The sequence below is a fragment of the Oculina patagonica genome, chromosome 3, assembly GCF_052425735.1.
Source record: "Oculina patagonica isolate OP01 chromosome 3, crgOcupat, whole genome shotgun sequence".
Classification (NCBI taxonomy): Eukaryota; Metazoa; Cnidaria; class Anthozoa; order Scleractinia; family Oculinidae; genus Oculina; species Oculina patagonica.
Window position 1 is genome coordinate 2,984,669 of NC_135760.1, and position 25,985 is coordinate 3,010,653.

The window sequence follows — 25,985 nt, forward strand, 5'->3', positions numbered from 1 at the left end:
ATGTGGCGGCAAAATTATGTTACGTTGCGGAAGTCGGCAAGTTATCAAATGAAGGATACTTGTCGTGTAATTGAGATTTGACGCTTTTCTTCGCCTTGGTTTTGCCAAATTCACTTCAATTTTATTAGGAACTAGGGTCCGATTACACGGCGAATTTCAGCCCGGGCTGAAATGTTAACCCGGTTTGCCGTTTGCGATTTGCGATTACATGAAGAAAGTTTCATCCCGGGCCGAATACGGATACGCAGTGATGGCGGCCAAGATGATTTTTCAGTTTTAAAAGTGTTCAACCCGGACTAAAATTCGTGTAATCGCAAGAAAATTCCAGCCCGGGAAACCGGGCTGAAATTCGCCATGTACTCAGGCCCCTTGTGTGTTTCAAGAGACAGACAACTCTGCCGCATTTAAATGGATTCTACACGTGTTAATAAGAATTCATCTGACCGGGCATGTTTCAACGTCACATTGTGACTTTTATTGTTAAGTTTTTCTTTTCTGTTTTGTTCTCTACATCTCGAGGAAGACTAGACTTGGATGCAATTTGCGAACCAAAGATAGAATTAGGCTTTTAATTGCAATACTTGATAATTTTCAGAGCAGTTTCATTTCTACGGTTGTCTTTGTCGCGTGAACGCAGCGGCGGATCTAGAGGAGGAGCTCGGGGGCCCCACCTTTTTTAGAAGAAATAGAGGCCCGATCCGAAGGGCCGATATTTTCGAGAGCGCCCCCCCCTCCCTATTCTAGGATCTGGATGATCGCCCCTCCCTCCCCATCACCATTATCTAAAGGTCTGGATGCGCCACTGGGACGAACAGGCTTGATTGCCTAAGTCTTTCTGTGAGATCAATTTAGAAGGGGGAAGTGGGGTGGATAGGAGCTTAACAAAACAAATGAACTTGTTATTTGGAATATCCAGACCATTACGTTTAAGGATACAAGGGAGGCATGCAGTTCTAATAGGACGTGAAACTTAAGAAATTTGGCCGTTGAGGTTCACGTTTTCCCTGAAACGAAGAGTTTGCTTATATCACCATGTTGTTTTGCAGAGGACAGCTAAGAAATGACTAATGTACTGTTATTCAAGCTTTTTGGTTTAGCGACGTCTTTGCATAACTTTGAAATGTCAAAAATTAATCACTTTTGTGGTCTTATTTGTCTATCACAATTTTGTGTTGTAATGAACAACGCCTCAGAAGGTAGACCACCCCCCCCCCTTTTTTAAGGAAATAACTGTTGACTTATGATTTAATTTGCGCGAGCATCTTTCATAGTTTACGATAGGGAAGCTTTATTGGCCTATTTATATATGTGTTTACAACAGAAGTGTTCACTTTAATAGTGTGAGCTACCCGTCAGCATTAAGTATTGTCATGCAATATCACTAACATGGAGAGTCAAACAAAACAAGTGCTTTAGACAATGCTTTAGCAAATAATGTTTTGATTTACTAGTCAAGCTTGTTTGCCAAATCGAAAATAAATTATAACTTTTAGCAAGCTTGGCAAGAAAATGCACTCTAAACAATATTACATACGTACATATGTAAAAGGTTTGTAGTGTAGGTTTCTGAATTGAGATTAAAACACGACAGAATAAATAAGACTTCAGTTCCAGTTCTGAAACATCCTGGCGACTATTTCTCGATCACCTTCGCCTGAAAATAAAACGGAAAATAAAAATTAGCAAATAGTTTAAGTCATCAAATACATGAATGACTTTTAACTGCAGAATTTAAGTAAATCTTCATTCCCACTTTGCGTTTTAACTCTTATAAACATGCATTTACCCATTGCGTGATTACCTTTAGATTAGTGCCTTTAGAGCAGTTTTCAATTGAGTGTAGTAAAACCAAAACCAAAGTAATTACCAATCAAATCAATCACAAAGGACACAGACAATCCAGTCAGCCAATCAAAACTCGAAGCAAATACATGTTGCAGGCACGAAGCGCGGGAAAACGTGCGCGAGCGAGTCACGATTGGTTTTGGTTTTACTTCTGATTGGTTAAGAAAGTGGCGCGAGATTTTTAAACCAATCACTAAGCGTAGTAATGCAAAACCAAAGCAAACGCAAATTACTTTCAACACTCAAGTGAAAACCGCTCTATTTTGTACTGATCGTACAAGTTTCATTACGACCCGTTGATTAATTTATGCCACAACCTTGTTAATGAAATGAATAGGTGCTACTTAATAAAACGGCAAAAGGGCAAAGTAGCATTCACTTGCCAAAAGATTTTTTACAACTTAATGCTAACTTTACGCGTTTATCGGTAAAGAAAAGAGCAAGCGAAAGAGGTAATTGGTGTAAATTTCTACAGGTTGTGTTGCTTTGAAACAATTTGACGTCCCTTTGATAACTTTCTAATGGGTTCCGTTTAATATGAATAATTAAAATGTACGAGGTTTGGGGGTGAAGTTGTAAAGCACTTGTAGGCGTGTAACACTTTGCACCGATGGTACACAGGGAAACTTTAAGTGTCAGCGCCTATTCTTTGATAAACAAAGTCACGGGCAATGGCAAGATGCAGCATTGCAAATTTATATTTAAGGAAGGAAACGTGAGGTTGGCGTTAACGTTACAAGCATTTGGGCATAAAAGCACTTTAGTTTAAGTCCCAATATTTTTGTGCATATCGATCAATCGCTTTTCTTCAAACAAATCGAACCTGTCCACACTGCAAAATCCGCAAGTCAACTTGCAATTGTCTGTCATAAATCGCTTCCACGTCGCGCCTGCTTTTTCACAGCGGTTTCTCCCTCTCCAGACGTAACAGACGCGAGTTAAGGTGATGTCTCTACACTGATTGGCTCCTTGTTGGAACATTCAACATGAAATCAACCAAATAAAAATAAGAAAAACAGTGCAAGCGTATAACATAGAGGGAATATTAAATAAACAACTAACCAATTTCAGGCTTTAATAGTTGTGAAGAAAAAAGCGTAGACGCTATATATTCGTGAGCTCGTTTTCCACACAATCTGAGAGTCTGAAACAGGCCCCAGTACAACTTGCAATAGAGTCGGACACAAACATGTTAATCCTTGTGTTCATTGTATGGTCTCCTTCCCCCTCTCCCCACTTCCCCCCCCCCCCGCTAAAGAAAACAAATCTCTCAGTGACCGGGGGGAGGGGGATTCAATTCCCAAGTACAAAGTTTCAAGTATTAACAGTTGACTTTTCCCGGAAACACTAGGGGAAAAGAGAACCGTCTAAATTTATAAGTTAAAACCTGAAATTCGCTCGCTGGGAGAATTAAAGGTTAACACTTGAAATCACCCATTTATATCATACTTGTTTAACTACATTAGTATAAATAAGCTATAAGCGGTTCACGTTCTCAGTGCCTCATCCACAGAAAGAGGAACAGTAGAATTAAAGAATGGTTTCAAAATTCTGTACTTACCGCAGTAGCGACATGTGCGTGCGCAGTTTTTCTGCAGATAGTCCTTCCACCCTTCCAGTGAGCAGTACCCAGCCCACTTCCGACGCTCACAGAGCTCTTGCGGCAGAACGTCATAACATTCACCTAAAAAAGGAACAAACAAACAAAAAAAAAAAAAAAAAAAACAAAATAAAAAACAAAAAAGAGAAACTACATTGTCTTTTTATCAAAAAGTTATGTGTCTAAATTTAATTGATTTTTGACTTTTGTGATTTGGTATTAGAAAAACTGTTTAGTAATCATAATAAAGAAATGCACTCACTTTGGCAGTTTCCTGAATCGTCATCGCAAGGGTGAGGTGCCTCTAAAAATGAAACGCAGTAACGTTTACGAAGATGCAGAACTATTCGTTTGCACATTATAATAACGGTTATTAGTTGCCATGAAATTTGGGCTTTTCGTCTTGTTAAGTCAATAAAAATAATGCAGTGACACTAATATCAAGACGATATCTCCTAACTAGTTCATGATTTTCTCTATTTTCATTATCCTTCTGCTTGAAAATCTAGTGATACTGTGAGGAGAAACTTGATGTTGACCACTCTTGAAAGTTAAAAGTGTAAAACACAATGCATCTCGAACTAGTGGAGAACTGTTGTTGAAGCCCAGTGTGTCACTTTGGGCATCTCGTGTCCTGAGTAAGTCATCAAGGTTTAAGAAAGTGATTTGTAATGAACTGAACGGCCAACCCAAACTGATTTAATTTGTTATGCTGTAATATAATTCGACTGCATATTTTGTTTGACGTTTGGGGGAGCGGGGATGGCGCAGTGGTGAGAGCACTCGCCTCCCACCAATGTGGCCCGGGTCGTCCCGCCCGGTTGGTTTTTTTTTGGTCCCCCGTTTTTCGTCTTCCCCCCCCCCAAAAAGGAAATTAAGAGTGAGTCGGATCAGTCTGTCGTACTTTTACAATAGCCGCAGGTCTCAGGACAGTTCAACCTGAGAAGCTTGTGGTTGTTCCGAGTAAAGCACAAGTCCCTCATCATGGAGCAAAACCTTCTGGTCTTTTTGTTTTCGCAGGCTGAAAGAAATATAGAAACGCTCACTGTAAGATTAGCAAAAGATCAACAACTATGGTTTAAGGAGACAATGTCGTCTTGACAACTTTGCTTTGACACTTATCAGGTGCTTCTTAAAATCACGCACAATGACCGCGGCTGCTGCACGCAGGTCAAGACTACACCACGGATGGCGTTTTTCGAACATTTTCGGGAATTTTTTTCCAGTTTTGTAATCCACCTTAACGTTCCTCAATCTTAATTTGTTGGATTTAGGTTAAAAAGTACATTGGAAATCCCAGTAAGCGGACACCCATATATAGGACCAGAGAAAGTGTCCACTTTAGAGGGGTGTCCGCTAATGAGAGATTATGAATGTAGTGTTACTGTAGTATGTGTCTGTGATTGAAAGGATCTTTAGAAAAGATATCGAGTGCGAGATGAGTACCAGTTCGACTTTTCAAACATAGTGCTTATGCTTTCGATTATCACAATTCACACAAATCTCGGACCGATAGTCTCCTTTCCAACTGGAAGCAACAAGGAGTGAGGGCTCTGGGAATGTAACTGGATGTTAATTTCAAAGTCGTGTGTAATTTTGTAAACTACTATTTCAATGGCAATTTGTGAAGAAATGAGTTATAGAAGGTAGATATTAAGTCAGTCTTTGCATAAACTAGTTACCAGGGCATCCCTGTCCGTCAGGACCGGTGGCAGCAGTTATGCCGTCCCAACAACAACCATATTTTGACTTCTCGTGGTTTCCATTGTAGCACACTTCAGGCGATGGAGGCTCTAAAAATAGACGATGTTTGTATGGGAATTAGTTACATTAACTTATTCGAACGATATCAATACATGTGATCTTAAAATTAATTTGGTAAATATTTGAAACAGGTAGCACCACAAGAAATAACTGTTCAATAGCTTTCACTCGTCTGAGTGGTAACACATTAGAGTTTCATCCACATACTCAAAAGTTTAATGTCTCGTACAGCATACCAATACCACATGAAAGTACTGCTCAATAGCATTCATTTGAATGGTCACACACAGACTTAAAAGAACAAACAATTATTAGCGATAGAGTATCATTCACAGATTTGAGAGTTAAAAACTTCATTAATAATCTTTGACTGGAAGTAAAAAAATACTATTCTTAACTTTGTCTTCTGTATTATTTTTCCAAGCTTTGAAATCAAAACAATCCCATCCGGCACTGAAAAATGTACCGGAATTAACTTACCAGAATCAAGTAAGTTGATTAACACGATCGATAGCTTTAACTTTCAAATTTTCTCATGCTATTTTTAATAACTTGTACAAACTTTTCATCATTCTTTGGAGCCACATTAAGATTATTTAAGTGAATTAAAGTGTTAGGAAGCTACGTCACGGACACCGCAATGATTTTAACCTCAAGTCTTAGTTTGTCGTTCGTTATCCGCATACGCCGTAACCATCTTTGCTTATTTTCGGTTTATTATTACTTCTTTGTTTTATTTTTCTACGTATAGAAAACTATTATTTCAAAGTTTCCTTCAATTTGAAATTACTTTTGTAGTCAGTCTGTCCACAGACCCTCTATTTTGCCCTCGCACGTCGGTAATCCACAGATGTAACCATCTTCGTTTATTTTGGCTTAATCAAAAAATGTCTTTGTTTTTTTCTACCGTATGACGTTTCCTTCAATTTGAAAGTAACTGTGTACTAGATTGTCAAATGACCCTCTATTTTGCCCTCGCGCGCTTAGTAGCTAAAAAAGAAATTTCAGCTGTGGATAGACCATACTGTACCATCAAAAATGGCTCAAAATGTTAGTTGTAGCTCCTTTAACTTTACCCTGGGTGTCAAAGGCTTTTCTATGCGCCGTTTCTACACCCGCAAGAAAATCCTCTGGTACCCAGTTTACTTTAACTTGAGAGTGAAGGGTATAGCTTACCACAGTAGTTGCAGGTTTCGAAGCACATTCGCCGCATTATCTCTTGCACATGGCGAGAAGGCGATGTGCAAAGTCCTCTTGACTTCCACATAGCACATTTCCTTGTCTCATAGTCCTGGCACCACTCTATAGAAAAATAATGTTATCATGATCTTTTAAATGAACCATAACTGAAATGAGTCCAACCTTAGTTTTAGATAGCCATCGAGTAGACTAGCTGTAAATTATAAGAGATGCGTAACGTTTATACTTTGATGTTGAAATTAGCTGTGGTTTTGAACAAGTGTTTAGTTTTGTTTTCAGTTTGGAAGAGCTCCAAATCCGCATTGACCGACAGAAAAGTCTGTTAGTGTGTAATCTTTTCAATTCCACACACAAACGGTGAAAAATTCTGTCAAATCACTAGAGAAAGCACTTCATCATTGGGTATTACGAACGGTATAACTGTCCCAAGCATACCACCCTTTTTCATGCTTATTTTCATGTATGTATATGATCGTAAAGTCGGAGCCATTAAATATGTGTTAATTGATATGTAGCCTCTGTCAAAGTGCAAGCAAGTCAGGATGATAAATGTCTATATCTACCTTCTGTATCATAGAATCACAAAATGTACTGACACGTATTTTTAAATACGTATTGTTTAAAAACTCAGTGGTTTATACGTTAAATTACGTAATCGTTGAACATTCAAGTCAACATAGTTTAGTTAAAATAATAATGTATGTGGTCGTTTTAAGCACAATGTTCAAGTACCTGATTATGTATTGTAAAAAAGTAAGCACTGACTTATAATTAGTTTGCTAAAGACAACGAATATTGAACTAAAAAAGAAAAGGGAAACTATCTTTTTGGCGAACTATCTAGTGCAATATATGAAGTGCTCAGAAGCACTTTAAGTTTTAAAACAATATCGACCAAGTTAGCAGTCTTATCATATATTGATAGACTGTTAAAGAAACCAGAAACTCCAAAGGGAGAGAAACGGGCGTTTCAGGCGAATAACTAAAACTAAATCTATCCTGCTTCAAAACTTCTGTCGACCATACTATAAACAACCTAAACTCAAACGTTTTCAGCTACACCAACGTACGAGTTTTTAAAACCCAAGGGCGTCAGCGAAAAAAGAGCATTGTTAACGCAAGCAGTTGATAAAATTTGTAAGAGAATACGTATCCAGGGCACGACAATATCTCGATGGAAAAATGACAGAGTATTCAGTAAACGCATTGCAATCTCAGTTTTTCATGCGATGCGTAGGAGAGCAGCTGGAAATGTTGTAAATAATTTTTTTTATTCAGCTCGTGACTCCTCAGTATTTAATCGTGGTTAATAAGTCGTTAAAATTTTAATGCATTGAAATGATTATCAAAGTTTTCTACATCTCTAAGGGAATTCAGCGCTGTGATCTATACATAGGGCGTACATTGTATTAAATCTGTAAACGGCCAATTTTTGCTTTGATTGACTAAAAAGAAGACCTGAATTGAGAGCTGCAGTCAGTTAGAATTTGTTCGTTTTGCTCAGTTGTTAGTTAACTTAACTCGGACTCTCATTAATTGCAAATACGTCAGTGCTTTCAAAATTACTACAACGAAATGCACGAATTGACAAGATACTATACCTACCTCTAAGCTGTGGACGATAACTGACGATACAGCTAGTAGAACGAAACAAGAAAAGGACAACCACATTTAACTGACAACGTTCAGTTTCTCATAAAGCAACGCCGAGATCATCAAATTTTGCATGGAGATTAGTTGGTTGTGGATTAAGTCAGATTATCTCGCGTGCATGCAAGTATGATCCATTGTTCTAAATTCTCCTAACTCAATAGTGTTCATCTTTTGTAATGTTGGTTAGGAGAAATTGGCGATAAAACATGATTGTCCCAACTGTTTCACGCCAACACAATGTCTGTTTGACAATGTGACGATATTACAGCAAAGGAATTTTAAATTATACATAATCTAGCTAATTGGGCTTATGGACACGTATGGACCAACTTGAAACGTGTGGGCGTGCATTTTTTAAGTTTGTCTTTGATAACGCGTTTTCATCTCAAGTTTTCGTTTATTTCCAGGATCTTGACATCCTTAGTTTGTTTTTTGAATCATCCACTGGACGAAACCAGTTGTTTTGGATCACTGCTGCTTTGGTCTTTGAGTCAACCAAAATACCTGGTTCTTTAGCACTACGACGGTTTTGGGGGGAAATTATCCCTTTGGGGGGGGCATCGATTAAGTTTTTAAATTATTAGTCATTTTTAATGAAGCCTCACTTGATAGATAGATCGAGTTATTGTTACAGATATTGTTCTTGAGTGCCATTCCACTCAAACATAAATTCGTGATATTGCTCTTGAGGTTTAACATATCACTTGCGATCATTTATTTCAGAACAACGTAGTATGTGTAGTGACCTAGCTTTTTTAAAACAGAGTAGTCTGGCGTTGCAACTTTCGAAAAAGCCGCCTCAGTTTTATCAATGGCGTAGTCCACGCGTGAAAAAAATGTCATTTCAGTGAGCGATTAGAACTCTAGCGACTAGGTACAATTGAAGATTTTTTCAGCATGAATTACGCGATCTATAGTTGGCGGCTAAGGATGAGTGTTTTTGGCCGGTAGTTTTAGCGGATAGTTGCTAGGCTAATCTTTCTTAAAGCTGTTCCAGTGTTCCTGCTTTAGTCTGTGGTTGCGTGGTAAAATTCGTCATTTAATCTCTAAGACGCACGCTTTTCCAAAAGTGAAGTCATATATGGCTTCTTATATAGGGAACATTGGCGGCGTTCAGAGCATGCACATGTACATACACCTAATTGCAATAACGTTGTCATAGGAAAAAGAAAAAAAGAAAAAAGGGAAATAGGAATTAATTAGCGTAGTTTCATAACTGATAGCATTTACAGAAAACTCACGAGTTTTTATCGGCACTCTTTTAGTCCACTTTTTTATGCTGTAACAAGATAAATTGATTTATTCGTATTTGAGGCATTTCGAGGCCATTTGTACAAATAAATGTCATGGATTCGCTTAATTAATTCCTATTTGACTTTTTCCTTTATCCTTTTTTTCTATGACAACCTTATTGCAATTAAGTGTACATCCTACACTCGCTCTTTTCCGCACTGGTTAAGCTTTACATAGGAGAGGGGGCGGGGGGGGGGGGGGGGGGGGGGGGTTTGCTGGTGGAGAGGAGTAAAAGGACAACACTACGGCGCACTGAGTAGGACACTAAGAGTGGCTTCAAAATGCACATGTTATTGTGTACTTATAGCAAATAATTGCGAGCTGTTGCCCAAAATATATATGAATCTGCAAAGTTGTAAAAAAGCCCAATAATCAAGCCGCTATTCTACAAACTTGTTCATATTGGTATTGGCGGGGTAATTTCGGTCCTATTGTTTTCTTAGAAATATTTCTTGCTACTATTGAAAGCTCATATCGTCAGCTGCAAACAACTGCTAGCTGAATATGTCTGTTTGACTTCAAATGAACGAATGGTTATTGTTTTATTCGATCCTGCTTTGACTCAGTTGACAGTTGGAACATAAACAATCGAAAATTAATATAGTGACTCTAGATTTATTGACGAAGTCTGGAGGTGATTATTCATTCGCATAAAACACAACAGCAAAAACGGTTAACTTGAATACTGAGCTTTTACTGGTACTTATATGAAGATTTTAGTTGCGTTAGCTTAAAAACTACATTGATCTTTTTTATTTCAGAAAATTTTGGATGTAATAATTGAAAAATAAAACGCCCACGAATAGCGCATGAATAGCGCAAAAACAGACAAAACACCTGTATTAGTATTATCTGGGCAGCGACATGAGATACGAAACGTCCAAACTTGTCTTGATTGACATCAGATCACAATTAGAGATCAAGGGAACTTCCTCATTGTTAATTTGAGCTTTTGCGTTTACGTTTAACATTGGAACGAAACTTTCGAAGCACTCGGGATAAAGAAGACCATCGATGCGGTACCTATAAAAAATACAGCTAATCAGACATCTTTTTTGTTGATTTTGTTGTCCAAAATTGGAACGAAGCCTCCAAAAGCTAACTCAGGTTTGAAGACCTGATCGAGAATCGTTCACCACTGGATAAAACATCGTACTGTTTAAAAACATGAAAAATCGCCTTTGTGACGAATTGCGCTTATACCAGCCCACGGAAACTGAAGCTAAAGACTTGTATTCATCCTACATTGTTAACATAGTCTTGAACGCTTTCTTATCCATTACCGCTATCATCTTGAACAGCGTCACAATCCAGGCGTTGAGAAGAACTTCGTCGCTGTCAAAGCCTCTAAAAACATTGCTCTTGAGTCTTGCTGTTTCTGATCTTGGTGTTGGCTTACTGTGGGAGCCCTTTAACATCGCATTTCTGGTGAAATGGTCACAGCAAAATAAGGATAACAATCCAATTTGTGCTTCTTATACCGCATATGTGCTTACTTTATCCTTGTTTTGCATCGCTTCGTTTTTAGGTGTTATGGCTCTGAGTGTAGACAGATTCTTGGCAATTCATCTTCATCTCAGATATCAGGAACTTGTGACTCACAAGCGTGTTGTTGCTGTGGTGATTTCAATATGGGTGTCTAGTGCATTTATTTCATTATTAAGACTATGGGTGCCTTTTTATATTACTCTGATGGTTTTTCCCACCATTGAGGTTCTTTGTCTCGCTCTCGCATCGGTGCTCCATTTCAAGATTTATTTAACGGTACGACGCCACAGAAATCAAATTCATGCCCTCCAAGTACAAGTAGCACAGAATGGCGAAATGGCAAGCGCTGCTAGGATGAGAAAGTCTGCTCTCGTCTCATTTTACGTATATCTAGTGTTTTTAGCTTGCTTTTTGCCACAGATTTGTAATGTGGCTATGATATATGAATCAAATAGCGCTATAAAGGGGTTTATTCTTTATTCAGTAACCCTTTTGTTTCTTAATTCATCTTTAAACCCTGTTATTTACTGCTGGAAAATGAGACACATTCGACACGCTACCATGGACATACTGCAAAGTAGATCAGTTCCAAGTCACAACTAATTAAAGCCGTTACATTCAAATGAGGGGGATAGAATGTTGACGGATGAGCAAATGACACTACCAACACCTTAAATATTTCCTTCACTAGTACTTCAACAACACCACGCAGCTTTCTACTGCGTACGTTTTATATTTATTGGTAGTTTTAATGATTTTTTGTACAGCTGTGTAAGTCTGTAACGTCGGTAGCTGTAATATTTCATAGTAATATAATATGACAAACTTGTCCTTAACGAATTTTATATTTTTGTATAGTAAACTTCTCCGTTTTGACTAGCCAACGACTTTAGTTAAACTTCTGTATGTGCTTTACTTTGTCACATACGTTTGCCAAAAATAGATAATGGTAATGCATATGAATATATGGCACCGTAATAGTACATTTGCTCAAAATGCGCTGTTCTGTACATGTGAAACTTTGAATAAAGTCGTACGTCAGCATTATATATGTTTTCATTCGCAAAGTTGTAAAAAAACCAACGTGCAATTAGAAAATTCAATGAACAGGCTTGTTTGGTCCGTATAGAAGGATTCTGAGAAGGATGTTTGCTCAGTAGCGTGTGTGTAATGTGTGCCCACGTCACCGTCTGCAAACATATGTGAACTGTAGAATTTTATTGGCTTGAAGTGAAGAAATTGTTATTGTTTTTATCCATTCCGCTTTGACTCATGCAGTTGACAGTTTTAAAGCACGATTTGTGTGGTTGCAATTTAAGAACACAATTTCATCGTTGGTTATAGGTTTGAGCGAACTGGGAGCCCGGGACTGGGAGTGAAAACAAATGCAAAAATCAGATTTCACAATATTGCACCAGCGCGCGCCACATCATTAAAAATCATGGAAGTCATGTACAATAGATCGGTGAGAGACATCCTTTAGAAGCGTGCCATTCTAAATTGCTTGTAGTACGAGAAACTTGAAAAATTAGTTTAGCAAATGACCCCACAAGCATTGCGCATAAAACCTGATAGTGTTTAAATAAAGGATATGATGATGACGATGATGATGATGATGATGATGATGATGATGATGATGATAATTCGGTCATGTACATTGTTCCTTGTCGTTTTACAGAGGGAGGTTAAGAAAAGCACCAATATTTTACATTGATGATACTGCTTCATGAGACACGTTTCAATGTGTTTATTACAGTTTACATGCATTGGTTAGCTAATACAAATTTTTGTTTAAAAGAGCTCAGTCTCTCTCAGAAGTGAGAATTTTGACACTAAGATAGGATAAAGAAGGACAGTATCAAAGAGATAATAAGTTGACTTGGCGAGCGAAATCTGGAGAGAGGACAAAACTTTCGGGATGCCGGGGCAGGGGGTAGGAGGGCAGGGGGCAGGGGCAAAGAAGTTTTTCCCCAACCTTAGAGTTCACTCCGTAAATTATTCAAGATCGCGGCTCCACGATCGAACGTAACGGTTCGAAGAACAGTTCCAAAAAATAGTTCCATAGTTTATTATTGTGGACGTTTTATTGACCTGCAATTGTATATTTGTAACAGAACTATTCACTTCGACTGGATTGACTATCAGACTTAAATATTGCCATGCAGTATAACAACATGAAAAGTCAAACAAAACAGGTGCGTTAGACAATGCTATAGCAAATTATTATTTGATTCAAGAGTCGTGCTCGTTTTCCAATTCGGAAATAAATGATAAATATAAGCAAGATTGGCCAGAGCAAGACTTAATATGAACTCAACACGCCGGTAACATAATTTAAACCTGAGCTTAACACTGCAGGTTAATTGGTTTTAAAACATGACAGAATAAATAAGATTTCAGTCCCAGTTCTGAAACATTCTGGCTTCCACTCCTTGATCACTTTTGCCTGGGAATAAAACAGAAAAGACGTTCGATTAGCTACGCTGGGAAAAGAAAAATTTGCAATAATAGTAATTTCATCGGGCATTGTTGTGCATTTTGCTAAAATGAAGAATTAGGGGTAAAATATATTTTAGCCCGCTGCCGTGGACCAATCAGAAACAAGTGAATAAAAAAGCCAGCCAATCAGAAATAAAAATCCATTAAACTGTTCTCCCCCTTTCCTCGCTGGCTGGCATCACTTCAAGCTCCGCTTAGTTGAGTCGAGGCGCTTCCATCTGCACTGCACAGTGGCGGATCCAATCCTTCAGATTGGGCAGGGGGGGGGGGGGGGAACGATCCTCCAGACCCTAGAATAAGGGGGTGGGGGCCGCCCGAAAAAATATTTCTTGGCCCTTCAGGCCTCTATTTGTTAAAAAAATAAGGGGCTCCGGGCCCCTTCCCTAGATCCGCCACTGCTGCAAACTGTTTTTTTAGCTTTATAACGACACAATGGCTAAACTACTTAACGGGGAAGTGAATTCTCAGTCTTAGCTAGATAAAGAGAAATTACAGAAATTCAAATAAGAATCTAGGCCGCAAATTAAGTGAATATAAGTTTGTCTTCGTAGAGCGGAACTCACTCAGTTCAGGCATAATGCCAAACTGCCAGTTCAGTTAACAGCACAATTAATTTTAATACTTTTAACTGACGAATATTTCTTTGCTGTCGAAAGAATTGTAATTCCTTTTCAGGCAAAGAGTGTTTTGAGCAATTTTGCGGTTTTTCTGTCGAGGTTTGTAAGCTTTAAAACCTGGTTTTCAATCAGAAATGAACGCCGATGTAAGGTTTTCTTAATGAGAGAGAGTTGATGTTCTTGGGCGTAAATACGTTTTTGGCCCTTCTCAGAGCTAATTTAGCTCTTGCCTGCGGCTCGGGCTAAAATGAGCCTAAGACGGGCCAAAAACATATTTACGCCCAAGAACATCAACTCTATTGTTATAATAGTGTAAGTGAGCTGAGGTTTATAGGAGCTACACACTGACGGCGCACTTTTGCCAAGTTTAAATTTGTCGTTCGTGATCTGCAGATGTCGTAATCATCTTTCGTAACCATCTTCTTATTTAATCATTACTTCTTTTTTTAAAACATTTTCACGTTTCCTTTAATTTGATGGTACTCTTTTTACTAGTCTGTCATCAGACCCTCGGATATTTGCCCCCGCACGCTCGCTAGCTAAAAAAAAAAAACTTCAGTTGTGAGACAGACTATTTTGTACCATAAGAAAAATGGCTCAAAATGTTATTATAAATAGCTCCTTTAACTTGAGAGTGAGACGTAAAGCCTACCACAGTAGTTGCAGGTTTCCTTGCACATTTGCCGCATCATTTTCTGCAAACGTGGAATGCGCGATGTGCAATATCCTTTCAAATTCCACCTGTCACATGTCTTTAAATCATAGACGTCCTGGCACCACTCTATAGAAAAAAATGTTACTATAAATTTTTAGATTAATCATAATTGAAAGGAGTCCAACCTTTCGGCCGAATCCTGATAACTCGAACCTTCAAGGGAAATCAAAAAAGCTTCGAGTTACTCGAGGGTACAATTAGTAAGAAAATGACCTGGAGGGAATCGAACAAGGGTTCGAGTTATTGGGATTCACCTGTTTTGCATCGTCTTGACTAGCTGTTAAGAGATGCGTGACTATTAGTACTTTAATTTGATGTTGAAGTTAACTTTAGTTTTGAACGAAATAATGTTCAGCTTTGTTTTTAGTTTGGAAGAACTTAAAATGCGGATTGACCGACGCAAAACTCAGTTAGCGTGAAATCCTTCCGACTTAACACAAAAGATCATTCTTTATTACTAGGCACAAAATAACTTTCGATGATTTACGATCATTTATTTCAGAACAACGTTGCATAAACCTTGTACGTTTGGCGACATATGTAGCTTTATTAAAACAGATCAGTCCCGCGTTGCAGTTTGGTAAAGGAAAGGATGGAGAAATAGCCGGTTATGTGTTTTGCTTGCGAGTTTCAGTTATGTACCAAAAATACTACTTTGCAGTTTGCTATGGCCTTTGCATGGAATTGTCAAAACTTGCATTACTCATGTCCCGTAATAACAAATCTTGCCAGTTGGTCGTAAGGCTAATTGTCCGAAGTTTGCTTCACTTTGTTCTTGAGAAACGACGATGCATGACATGACACAGCCTTTTTTTCTTTTAACTGACTTTGAATTCCGAGCAGAGGAAGTTGTTTTGTACATGTTTGCTATTCTGAATCAAAGAAAATGTATGTAATGTGATAGAAATTTATTACACTCTTCAGGGGCGTATCTAGCCTATAGGCCCGTAGGCCCGGGCCTACAAATTTTTTAGCCCACTCTTTTTTTTTTAATGTGCTATCAAGAGAGTAATTGTGGCTGAAGCACTTTTAAGATGAAATAGAAAGCAATATGCATTATCGCAACAACCCTTTCTCGATTGATCAAGTCTCTAGCAAGTATAAAACCTTGGCTGCGTGACACTTGTACTTTAAAGCATAAAAAGGTAAAAAATAAAGTTCTCGTGTTCGAGCATAAAGTGCCAATTTAACAATATGGCGTTCCAAACGTCTCGGGCTTTTTTTTTAATAGCACGACGTCTTAGTTCACACCACCGACAGTAGCCAGTCTGGTCTTAACGTTTCCATGCACGCACGCTCGCTGCCGCACCTGTGATTAATTCTCTTGACCCCGCCCTGCAGGATCCCAAATGCTCTAGCGCTATCAAAGATGCTTTCACCAGCGAAACAACCGGCTCAGTAAATGGCATCTCTTGCCGCCGTTGTTCTGCGATCTACATCGCCGAAACTGGCCGCACGCTGCAGCAACGTTTCATTGAGCGCCTCTGCAGCATCGAGAAAAACCTGCCAGGCTTTCCTGTCGCAAAGCATTTCAATAAAAATGGCCACACTATTTAAGATGTACAAGTCCGTAGCATCATGTTCTGCGATGGGAACAAACAACGAAAACGTCAGGAAAAGCGACTCATCTTCAATCTGTGAACAAGTCAGCCGCGCTGACGGAATGTAAGTCGCCGCGCGCTCATCGTGCGCGCAGCTTGCATTGGAACTTTAACTCTTTTTTCGTGGCCTTAGCAAATTTCTCAACGAAACAGCAACTTGACTTCCACTGATAAAGGACCAAGCTCAAAACGTCTGGAAGGATATATTGTTAAATTGGCACTTTATACTCGAACTCGAGAACTTAACTTTACAAAGTGATAGGTATGTGTCGTTAAAGACAAGTGCGTTTATATATTTAACAATGAGTGAAAATTGCCGGACCATTCTCTGCAATGAAATGCCAAAATTTAGGTGCTGCCGGATTGCACTTTTGAGGGCCTTTATCTGGAGCATAACCCCTCCCCCTCCCCCTCTCCCTCTAGAAGCGGCCAGGCCTACAACTCTTCAGAAAGCTGGCTACGCCCCTGCTCTTTTTGTCTATGAGAATATTCTTTATAGGAATACCGAGGCTGAAATTTGCGAAATTTAAAGAACATTTTAAGAATTAAACCCGAGGCTGAGATTTTGAAAATAATATAATTTTGTGTGTTGAAAATTGGTAAATACAAGGCAATGATATGTTTTCAACTAAAACGTATAAAATTCTTTCTTTCTCTAAACGACAAACCTAACCAAAGAAAACAACAAAAGCAGCACTAGCCGTATGTTTGATACTAATAACATTTTTGCAAGACGTTATACACCAAACACTTGTAATTGATACCCCAGTACATGATTTACGAACGTGGTTTTGTCAACTGGAAAACTATGCTTACCTATGTTTAGTTCAGAAGTGGAACGCTACGTCAAGCTTAGCGTCACAATTTTTTTTAGCCAATTAACACTCTCCTAAAGTGAATTTCTTTTCAATGGGCTGTAAATGATTAAATACATGCAAGGGAAACTAGAGGTAGTTTAACTATTTGATTTTTCCTTAAGTTATTTTTTTTATTATTCTAACTAAGATTAAGTGATGATTGTTTATTTCCTTTTTTGCTTTTCATTTAATTTCTGGAAATATATAAAAGGATCTGTTATATTTTCAAGTGTTGTTTAATTTATCTCTACAGAGCAGTAGTTTTCTTTTAAAACAACGACAATAACAAAAGGAGGTTTCAAAGTATGAATAATATTATTTGTAACCGAGTTCACAATAATTCATTATTTATAAGCCTGCCTACGGAAATTGAACCTGCAAAAATGAAAATGGGTGCGGTTTTACTGTTTTTCTTGCAGTTTCATGCTCTTGAACGTCGGAAAACGAAAATCTGGGTGGTTACGTAAAGGAATAAAATTGTAAATTTCAAGTAGGGACAGTTCTTATTTTCAACTTGGCACATGTAGCTGGATTTGGATAGTATATGTGTTTTTTTTAAATTTAAATTTGATTGCTTGTGATACCTGTGAGTTATGTCATTAACACGAACCGTGAAATATCATTTAATAACCTGGTTACCTGACTGGGAAAATAACCAACATGAAGGAAGCAAAGCAAGTTAATTTTAACGGTTAATTCTAGAACTTGTCGTTCATTAAAATAGTAATGATATCTCACTGTATATGTTATAGTTTAAAATAAATGTCAGGTCAAAATAATATCAAATTGTAACTTGATTTGTATTTTTCTTTCTTCTAGATTTATTACTATAATCCTTAAACAAAGAAAAATACAAATCAAACAAGTTTGAAATCATTTGGACCTGGAATTAATTTTAAACTACATCATATACATACATATCTTTTCAGCAAGAACAAAGTGAAGCAAACTTCGGACAATTAGCCTTAAGACCAACTGGCAAGATTTGTTATTACGGGACATGAGTAATGCAACAATTTTTTTTATCTGAATGCAGATAAATGAATAAGATGAATGCAGAATGCAGATTTTTTTATCTGATCGTGAAATATCGTTAACCGAGTAACCCGTCTAACAAATAAATCTTGGAAGTAAGCATGAACGGTCAACTGAATTCTATAACTTGGCGTTCTCCAGTAAAAAATAAAACAACACAAAACAAAAACTTATGATATCTCAGTGTACACGGACCAGTTGTTAGTCACGATCATTTTTACCTAAAAGCTCAAGAACAGCATAAATAACGCTTTCAATTTAAAGTCCTGGCTGCCGATGTTATCTTTTAAAACTATAAAATAAATTAAATAAAATTATGTTAAACAAAATACACTTACCATTGTCCGCTCCCCTCGAGATGCTTACGTACAAGAGAAAAACCACGAACTGTACTAACAACTTTGAATTCGTCTTGTATCCCATTGCTAAGTTCTTAGCGATAAAGTGGTTCACTGAACTAAGTTTAGTTTTGTCAAGACAACTCTAGCGGAGAAGCTAAGAGAAAGTTACTTTTTCCAGCTTTGATCGGAAATGGAACAGATGACTTCTTTTATAGCAGCCAGAACCCTCTATAGAGAACAGATTAGATGGTTGGTGGTCTCGTTTCGTCAAGGACCCCCGTGTCTCTACTTTCTCAGTAATTACCTTTGCTTTTGTGTTGAGTATGTTCAAAGAAATCGAATGAAGTGTTTTTAAGTTGCAATGTCCTTGATTGATCACGCAACATCTTAAATAAAACTTGTTTTCGTATTTAGACAGTTTCAGGGACACAATTAACTCGAAGCGACACCAACTATCTCTGGAAGTATTTCATGTTAAATGTACAGAATGATATAGTGTTGGTTCTTTTGCCTGATATATTGACGAAACAAACATGAACTAATTACACCTTACTGACGAACCCACTTCGAATGTCATGTGGAGATTAAGTTCTGTTCAAAACAACGGCAGATCTTAATTTTTTTAAAAAAGGCCGTGACGTTAGCGAAAAAAACATGACGTCTTTTGATATGAACAGGTGAAGATATGTCATGAATCTTTTATTTTTGTCAATTTTTTTGGGTCGAGTTATAGAGGAAATACTGTCAGTTTTTTTTTCTTGATATCCGTGGTCAGTTATGTTAGATGACTGATTTAAATTCCAATAGCTTAAAATTTAACATTCCTTCTAGCCCAGCTCTTAGGTACCTCATGATCAGTTTTACCTTCCTTGCAAGTCGGAATAAAAATATAAGAAGACAAATTACTACTACAACATGTGCAGAAATTAAGTTGCTTATTCCTTTCCAAATTATACACTTTTTTAAACTTGATTTAAGTCGAACGATTATATTTGTATTTGTATTTTTCTTTTGTTTTGTTTTGTTTTTAATTTTTATATTTTTTCATGAATCAATTGTAACTAGGTAATTCTCAGAATGCGTGGGTTTGACTCTCTAGGTGATCAAACACAAAGGCATCTTTGAAATCGAGTTTCAGTGCCGTTTCCGAGGAAATATTTTTTTCAATTTGCTCCTGTAAAACGATACTGTTTAGTTTGTAAAAGTGGACTTCAATATTGTTTCTAAGTAAAAGGTTTGGTTTAATACTTAGAAATAGTACTGCACAATATTTAAAAGGGACTTTTATTTTCTTTCTATGGAAACGTTTATATATAAGATAGTTTTGCATGATCAGTAAATGTTTCTATTTACAATAGAAACCACAAAGCTGATCACACACAAACAAGTTTTTGCATGTAGCATGTTTACCTTATCAAGCTAATTAACGTCCCGTGACATATTTTTTTAAAGTTGCAATACGCTTTGTTCAGCAGAATTGCCCGCCAGAAACGTGATAGATTTCCCTTTGACAAAAAATAAATTCAATTTAAAAAATATCTTACTGATCTGGCAGACGTTCATACACCCCCTGCCCCCCCCCCCCCCTCCCACCCCTGCAAAATTATTCAGGAGCTGATAACCGGGGAAATTTTTCTCTCATAATAAGTCTTTGAGACCTTTGCCAGCTTTAAATGAGATTGGTTGAATCACAGCGTTTAGTGTGATAAACAACATTTAATTTCAAAATGTATTCTTTAAAAATATATTGACAAAGTTAATATGTGTACGGAATACCACTCAAGGCTTTCTGGTTTCGTACTTCCTCTAGCCCTTAGTATACAACTGCAAGTCGTTGTTTGTTGTTTTATTGGCTAGTGAATTTTCAGTTATTTTCCAAGAAATTTTCCTGTAGTCGAAGCTGTCTGAATATTATTCCTTCAGTTCTCAATGAGAGGCTTCCATCTTCTTGTCTTGTTTTTTTTTTTTTGAACTGTGGTAAACCTTTATTTTTTGTGCTGCTTTCAACTCTAATTTGCCTTGGAGTGCTTTAAAAGTTCTCTAATTTTAATTTCAGACCTTTCGGGATCTCTTTAGGCTGAGATACTGTGTAAAAGAATCCACGTAACACTTTCAATAATCTGTTTAGCAACAATTAGTTTCTATTTTTTGTCTTTGCAATTGTTGTTTCTTTCCTTTTGTTTGTTTTTTGTTTGTATTTTTTAGAGCCGGCCATTAATGAGAAATATGTTGCACGTTGAGTTTGGTCTTGACATTGCTCTACTTGTTTGCAATCCATTTATAGTCCGGTAGATAAGTATGATGTATTATGTACAGAGTCCACTGGTTATTGGCCGGTGATGTTAATTTTCCAATGCACCATCTACACAAGAACAGAATACACAAAATTAGTAGGAATCGTTGCCTCTATTGTAACAGTAGACATGGGAGTGAGGGTTATTACATACATGATTTATTGACCGAACTTGGCGTACGTACCTTGACAGTGGCCGCAAGACTGGGGGCAGTGTTTCTTCATGAAGTGATTCCAGAACATTCGTTTGCACAGACCTTCCCGAGCCCACTTGCTGCATTTCTCTTTTGTGTCGTAACAATCGAAAGCTAAGGATGGAACGGAAGAGATGGTATACATAAGAACAACAACAACAACAATTATCACTCCACAAGCCCTCCACCCTGCCACAAGCTGTTTCTCTCCTTCTCTTTATTTTTTTTTTCGTTATTCCCGAGTTCAAGTGTTCAACTTTTTGCCAGTTTGTATTTTTTACCATTACAAGTAGGTTTTAATTATGTTCACCCCCAAACAAACCTTTCTTTTGCTTTTATAGCTACGTGCAGTTCCAGTTAAATTTTGGGAATACAGAGTTGTCTATTTAAGAAAAGAATAGCCATGCTTGGAAAAACGTCTGCATAATTCAACACTTATTGCAATTAGTAAAGGAGAAAAGGACAGGACGACAAGCAGTACTTACGGCATTGTCCACAGGTTTGTGGGCAGTGCTGTTCCATGAAGCTTCGTGAGAAGTAAAACTTCGATTCGCATTTCTCTTTTAACAGATTACAAACATATTTGCTGGAGTCAACACAGACTGTAGAGAAATTGTAACTACGATTACTGTACAACGCAGGTCTCTTCCTATTTACAGGCGTTTTGCACTAGATTTACACATCGTAACTGAGTTTTTTAAATGACTGAACAAATTCACTCACACCTCACCCGTTAGGTCATTACGACTGAAAAAATCTACCCACACCTTACCCGTCAGGTCATGTCTACCGAACATTTTCTTCACACCCTACCCGCACAAAGGCCGTGTTGTTACACTACGGTGGCTTCCGAAGATATTTGAATTTCGCGGTCGATGATTTTGCTACGCGTCGGTAATCACATCTTTTGTTTTTCAAACAATAGAGGCACTTTTCTAGAACAATGAAAATGACCGTATAAGGAGCGAAATTCTCCTATTCTCAAACCAAAAATGCAACCCAAAGTTTGATACGATAGTTGTGTCACAGGCAGCCCAAAATAACTTGGGTTAGCTGTGGCCCTCTTCTGGTGAACTTACCAGCGCAGCCTTGGCGTCCAGGTCCCGTTGCCTCGTCTCCATTCCAACAACAGCCGTAAATCGGTTTGTTTCCTTCGCATTTTTGCTTGGGGTTTGAAGGTGCACCTGTAAGAAATTATATCACTTATTACGGATGCTCAAAATCTCATTTACATAACTAATTATCTACCATAACTTCTGAAAATTTGGTGTAAAATCAAGACAATGCTACTTGGCTGGTGATTTGATTGTCTCTCTTCGCGATCAACACCAATAAAAAATACTGAGGTGAGCGCTAATTCGAGGCTGGGTGCTTATTTTATTCCTATCTTCAGGGGGGGTCGCTTATTCTAGGTTGGGCGCTTAATCAAATAATTACGGTACACGTTTAGTTAGAAACAATTGCAATGGCAAACGGTCAAACGTGCATTTAGCTCAAACCTTCAAACGTCCCGTATGTTAAGTCCTAGTGAAAAGCGTCGGGCTCATTTTTCTTGTAATATGAAGCACGCCCAATAAATAGATTAAGATGCATTTACAAGGGATCGCAAAAGGATATATTTAGGCCTCTATTAGCTATAGCCTCCGTGGCGAGGGTAAAGAGCGTCTGAATCTACCTTTACTAATACTTACGACAAAATCCGCATGTAGCGGCACATCTCTCTGTAATCCAATTCTTAAAAACCCTGCTTTTGGTGCCACATGCCTTCTTGATGTTGTCACAAACAATCGTGTCGACGCATAGTTTCACTGTTGAAAGCAAAAAGACCGATGTTTACTTTCCCGCACCTTGTTAAACTAAATTGGTTCTTGAGCATGGATTTGTCTGGCGTGTGAGGAAAAAATGGTTGTTTGCCGTCAGTTCTCAGATGGCAGTCTACGCCCTCAAAACCAAACATTTTTTACTGTGCTAAATCAGATTAAAAGCTGAATTCAACTAAGGGCTTGGACAAAACACAAACTATTGGAACATGTCTGTTGCTCAGTTGATCAACACCCAGGATAGCAAAACAACGCCATGATCCTTGGCACAAAAACAAAATCCTGCATGTGTGACTACGTGTACTGCTACGTGTAGGCATCTGGTGCATTTACTTCAGGGAGGAGAACTCTTATGTACATTGAAGGGACAGGAATGCTCGTCTAAAAAATAGACTATGACCCGCCATCCTTTATAATTTTGCGGGTAAAATCTTGGGAAAGTACAAAGTTATTAAGTATGTGTCAAAATCCTTTGTATTTAACCCAGTGGTAGTATTTATGTCCTATCCCTATTATTTCCAAACAACGATTCGCGTAACCATATAGGTTATTGGAGGCAAGAGACTGATCATCATGGGGCATTTGTGATATTTAATCAGATTCTCCCAACTATAACTGTACAAACTGTATGTAGGCCAGTAAAGAGAATTCGTCTTTTAGTCTGACTTACCAGCACATCCTTTTCCGTATGGTCCATCTGCAGGTGTCACTCTGTCCTGGCAGCACCCATATTTGTAAGTTTGGCATGGAGATTTTCTTGGAACTGAAGGAGAGAATTGATGGGTAACACCATGTTGTGGTAAAACTTTAATTCTAGAAGTTTAGTTTCGGACTTAGGTCATACTTGTTGATTATATTAATTGTAAATCGGAAAGAACGTTTCAAAAGCACTTTTGGACCTGGTACATAAGCAAAAGACTCGCCCCTGTCGGTTGCTACACGTGAACCCCCCCCCTTTTGTTGTTGTTGTTGTTATTATATAGGTACACAGAGCGATCTGTTTTTAGGTTTTTAGCATGATTCCGAGAAGCCCCACACTTAACATAGCTATATGGTCAAAAAACTCAACAACGATGGCTTGGTTTTGAAGAATGGTAGCCTTTTAGTGTGCAAAGAAACTTCTAACGGACGATAAGTAGGTTGAAAGTGTATCATTTTGAGTTATGATATGATCAAACTTGACATTGAAAGAGTTTCTTTGAATTTTTATCGTATTCCTTTCAAATTATGCAAGCTAAGAAGCTCGATCCGGAGTCCAGCGTACTAACCATAAGGCCACTGCGTCTCCCACAAACCACACATAAAGCTTACCACAAAATCCACAGGTTCGAGCGCATTTTGTCTTCATCCAGTTCTGTGACATTGGGTTTTCGCAGTATTTGTTTCGTTTAAAGGCTCTACATTCCCTGTGATGGTCCCTACAATGGGGATCTAAAAAGCAAAATGAACCGGTTATCCGATTAAAAAAAAGAGAACTAAAAAAAGTAGCTTACTGCATGTAATCCTCCAATAAACTAGTAGCGTCAGTTAGCAGAAAAGAAATTATTTTGAAATTCAAAATGGAATTGATTCAAGGTTTTAAAAAGGCTTTTGCACTTGCCACGTACACTGCATAGCTCAAAATATCGATTCTCTTCCCTTGATTGTCATAAATTTCCTTGCGTGTTTTTTCTGAGATTTTGGTGGTATGTCAAGACAATATATCTGTATACTAGTTGAGGAAAGATCAAATCAAAAGAGATGATCAATCACTAATACTGTAGTTCAATAGTTACCTCTCGCCGTATTTGATCTCCAGATTTGAGCTGAATAACCATTAACGCGAGTTTGAACTGTAAAATAAAAGGAATGGTGTCAATCATACGGCTAGTGACGTTTATGACGTTTCGACGGATATCCAGGCCTGATACATTTTTGTGTGTTTTCATTCTATGATTTTTTAAGCCTTTTTGTTTAATCACGTTAATAGCCGTTATTTTGGAGCCAGACTCGGACCATGGTATTCAGTCTGAGTAGTAAAATCAACAGAAAAGAAGAACTGCGTTTTCTCTCAACTGACGGCTGAACAAACTGAGGTGCGGTGGATATTATTGAAGACACTAGCGATCACAATTATAAGGGCAAATTTATCAGGACTTGTTGTTTGGCTAGACTCTAAAATCCTTGAATATACACAGTCATTTTACGCTTGATGTTAGTGATCAATGGAGACATTTTTCTCCAAAACCGTTAAATGAAATGAACCGTCTAGAGTGAAGTGATGGAATCAACTCAATAGTAGTAGAACCGAAAGCAGGCTCAAGGTGGGTGCATATCTGGGAAGTGAAACACTGATCGTTCCAAAAAACAACTTCAACAAAACTCTATCTCTTTCTGAGTTTAACTTTGAGTGTGATCAGATTTATTTCTCATAATAAGTGATCACCCTCATTTCTTAAATTGCTTGTGTTGAGGATTTTATTGCCATTTGTAAGCAAATGCCCGTAGGTTGATGATTTTCTTTATTTTCGTTTCTTGACTTGTATTCATAGTGTAACGGGGAAATTAGATGCGGAAACTGTTAAAAGATAAGCTACAAAGGGGAGAGATATTCAATTGGTTAAAACGATCAATTTAAAATATGAGTACAAACTTACCGTGTATTGCTATCACAACCAGGGCAAAAGTAAACACAGTATAACTTTGTTGCATCATTTTCACGTGCACGTAATTACTGCAGGACCTCTGCTAGTTCTTCTTGTGTCTTGTAGTCTGTTCATTCTTTTTTTAAAAGACCTCTGCTGTGTAATGCAGAAAACTCAACTCGGATTTCAATTTATATGTTTTTGAGACCACCCTCTATAACACGGCATGTCATTCTTGGCATTCTAAGGTTCAAGTTTCAAATGTTATTTTTCTTTTTAATTAAAATGTTTTATTGAGACGGACAAAAAAAGCAAAAGATGGAATTATGTAGTATTTACAATCAGTCTAGAAAGAACGTTTCTTAAATCGCTAAACAACAGCAAACGGTAGCACTATTAAAATACGTCTACATCTGCAAGCTTAGAATGTTTTGTGAAAAAAAAAACTGCGCCAATTTCGGTGGTATAAACGTGCGATGAAGGCTCTTTCTGTGTGATCATTTTGGGCGTTTGTTGGTTCCTCACTGAGTTTTGTCATGATGTAAAT

The 25,985-nt window shown here is 37.8% G+C and overlaps 3 protein-coding genes across 4 annotated transcripts; 1 reads left to right on the forward strand and 2 right to left on the reverse strand.

Moving 5' to 3' along the window:
- Nucleotides 1-1,541: 1,541 nt before the first annotated feature.
- LOC144645565 (uncharacterized) lies at nt 1,542-18,684 on the reverse strand. Of its 2 annotated transcripts, none has more exons than XM_078505141.1 (8): nt 18,505-18,684; nt 14,611-14,739; nt 5,128-5,238; nt 4,350-4,466; nt 3,708-3,749; nt 3,407-3,529; nt 2,669-2,813; nt 1,542-1,654 (listed from the first exon to the last, which is right to left on the reverse strand). In XM_078505141.1, the coding sequence occupies exons 1-8, from the start codon at nt 18,587-18,589 to the stop codon at nt 1,645-1,647; spliced, it is 762 nt and encodes a 253-aa protein (XP_078361267.1). In that variant the 5' UTR covers nt 18,590-18,684; the 3' UTR covers nt 1,542-1,644. The 2 variants fall into 2 exon arrangements, with proteins under 2 accessions (XP_078361267.1, XP_078361268.1); XM_078505142.1 differs by lacking the exons at nt 14,611-14,739; nt 18,505-18,684 and adding exons at nt 6,386-6,509; nt 8,014-8,131.
- LOC144645564 (adenosine receptor A2b-like) lies at nt 10,146-11,459 on the forward strand. Its single transcript, XM_078505140.1, has one exon. The coding sequence runs from the start codon at nt 10,522-10,524 to the stop codon at nt 11,443-11,445; it is 924 nt and encodes a 307-aa protein (XP_078361266.1). The 5' UTR covers nt 10,146-10,521; the 3' UTR covers nt 11,446-11,459.
- A 1,454-nt stretch (nt 18,685-20,138) lies between the features above and the next one.
- Nucleotides 20,139-25,579, reverse strand: LOC144645566 (uncharacterized). The gene is made up of 9 exons (XM_078505143.1): nt 25,451-25,579; nt 24,590-24,646; nt 24,126-24,245; nt 23,485-23,577; nt 22,686-22,802; nt 22,074-22,178; nt 21,480-21,596; nt 20,986-21,108; nt 20,139-20,869 (listed from the first exon to the last, which is right to left on the reverse strand). The coding sequence occupies exons 1-9, from the start codon at nt 25,506-25,508 to the stop codon at nt 20,850-20,852; spliced, it is 810 nt and encodes a 269-aa protein (XP_078361269.1). The 5' UTR covers nt 25,509-25,579; the 3' UTR covers nt 20,139-20,849.
- Between the last annotated feature and the right edge of the window lie 406 nt (nt 25,580-25,985).

Bases quoted from the DNA above. Each gene is read 5' to 3' on its own strand.
- LOC144645564 (XM_078505140.1), top strand. From the start codon at position 10,522: ATGAAAAATCGCCTTTGTGACGAATTGCGCTTATACCAGCCCACGGAA.
- LOC144645565 (XM_078505141.1), bottom strand. From the start codon at position 18,589: ATGGGATACAAGACGAATTCAAAGTTGTTAGTACAGTTCGTGGTTTTT. The intron at 4,467-5,127 runs GTAACTAGTTTA...TATTTCTTTCAG, and splicing joins TGACGGACAGGGATGCCCTG to CCTGCGAAAACAAAAAGACC. The intron at 2,814-3,406 runs GTAAGTACAGAA...TGTTCCAACAAG, and splicing joins ACGCACATGTCGCTACTGCG to GAGCCAATCAGTGTAGAGAC.
- LOC144645566 (XM_078505143.1), bottom strand. From the start codon at position 25,508: ATGATGCAACAAAGTTATACTGTGTTTACTTTTGCCCTGGTTGTGATA. The intron at 24,647-25,450 runs GTAAGTTTGTAC...TTTATTTTACAG, and splicing joins GGTTGTGATAGCAATACACG to TTCAAACTCGCGTTAATGGT. The intron at 22,179-22,685 runs GTAAGTATTAGT...AATTTCTTACAG, and splicing joins CGCTACATGCGGATTTTGTC to GTGCACCTTCAAACCCCAAG.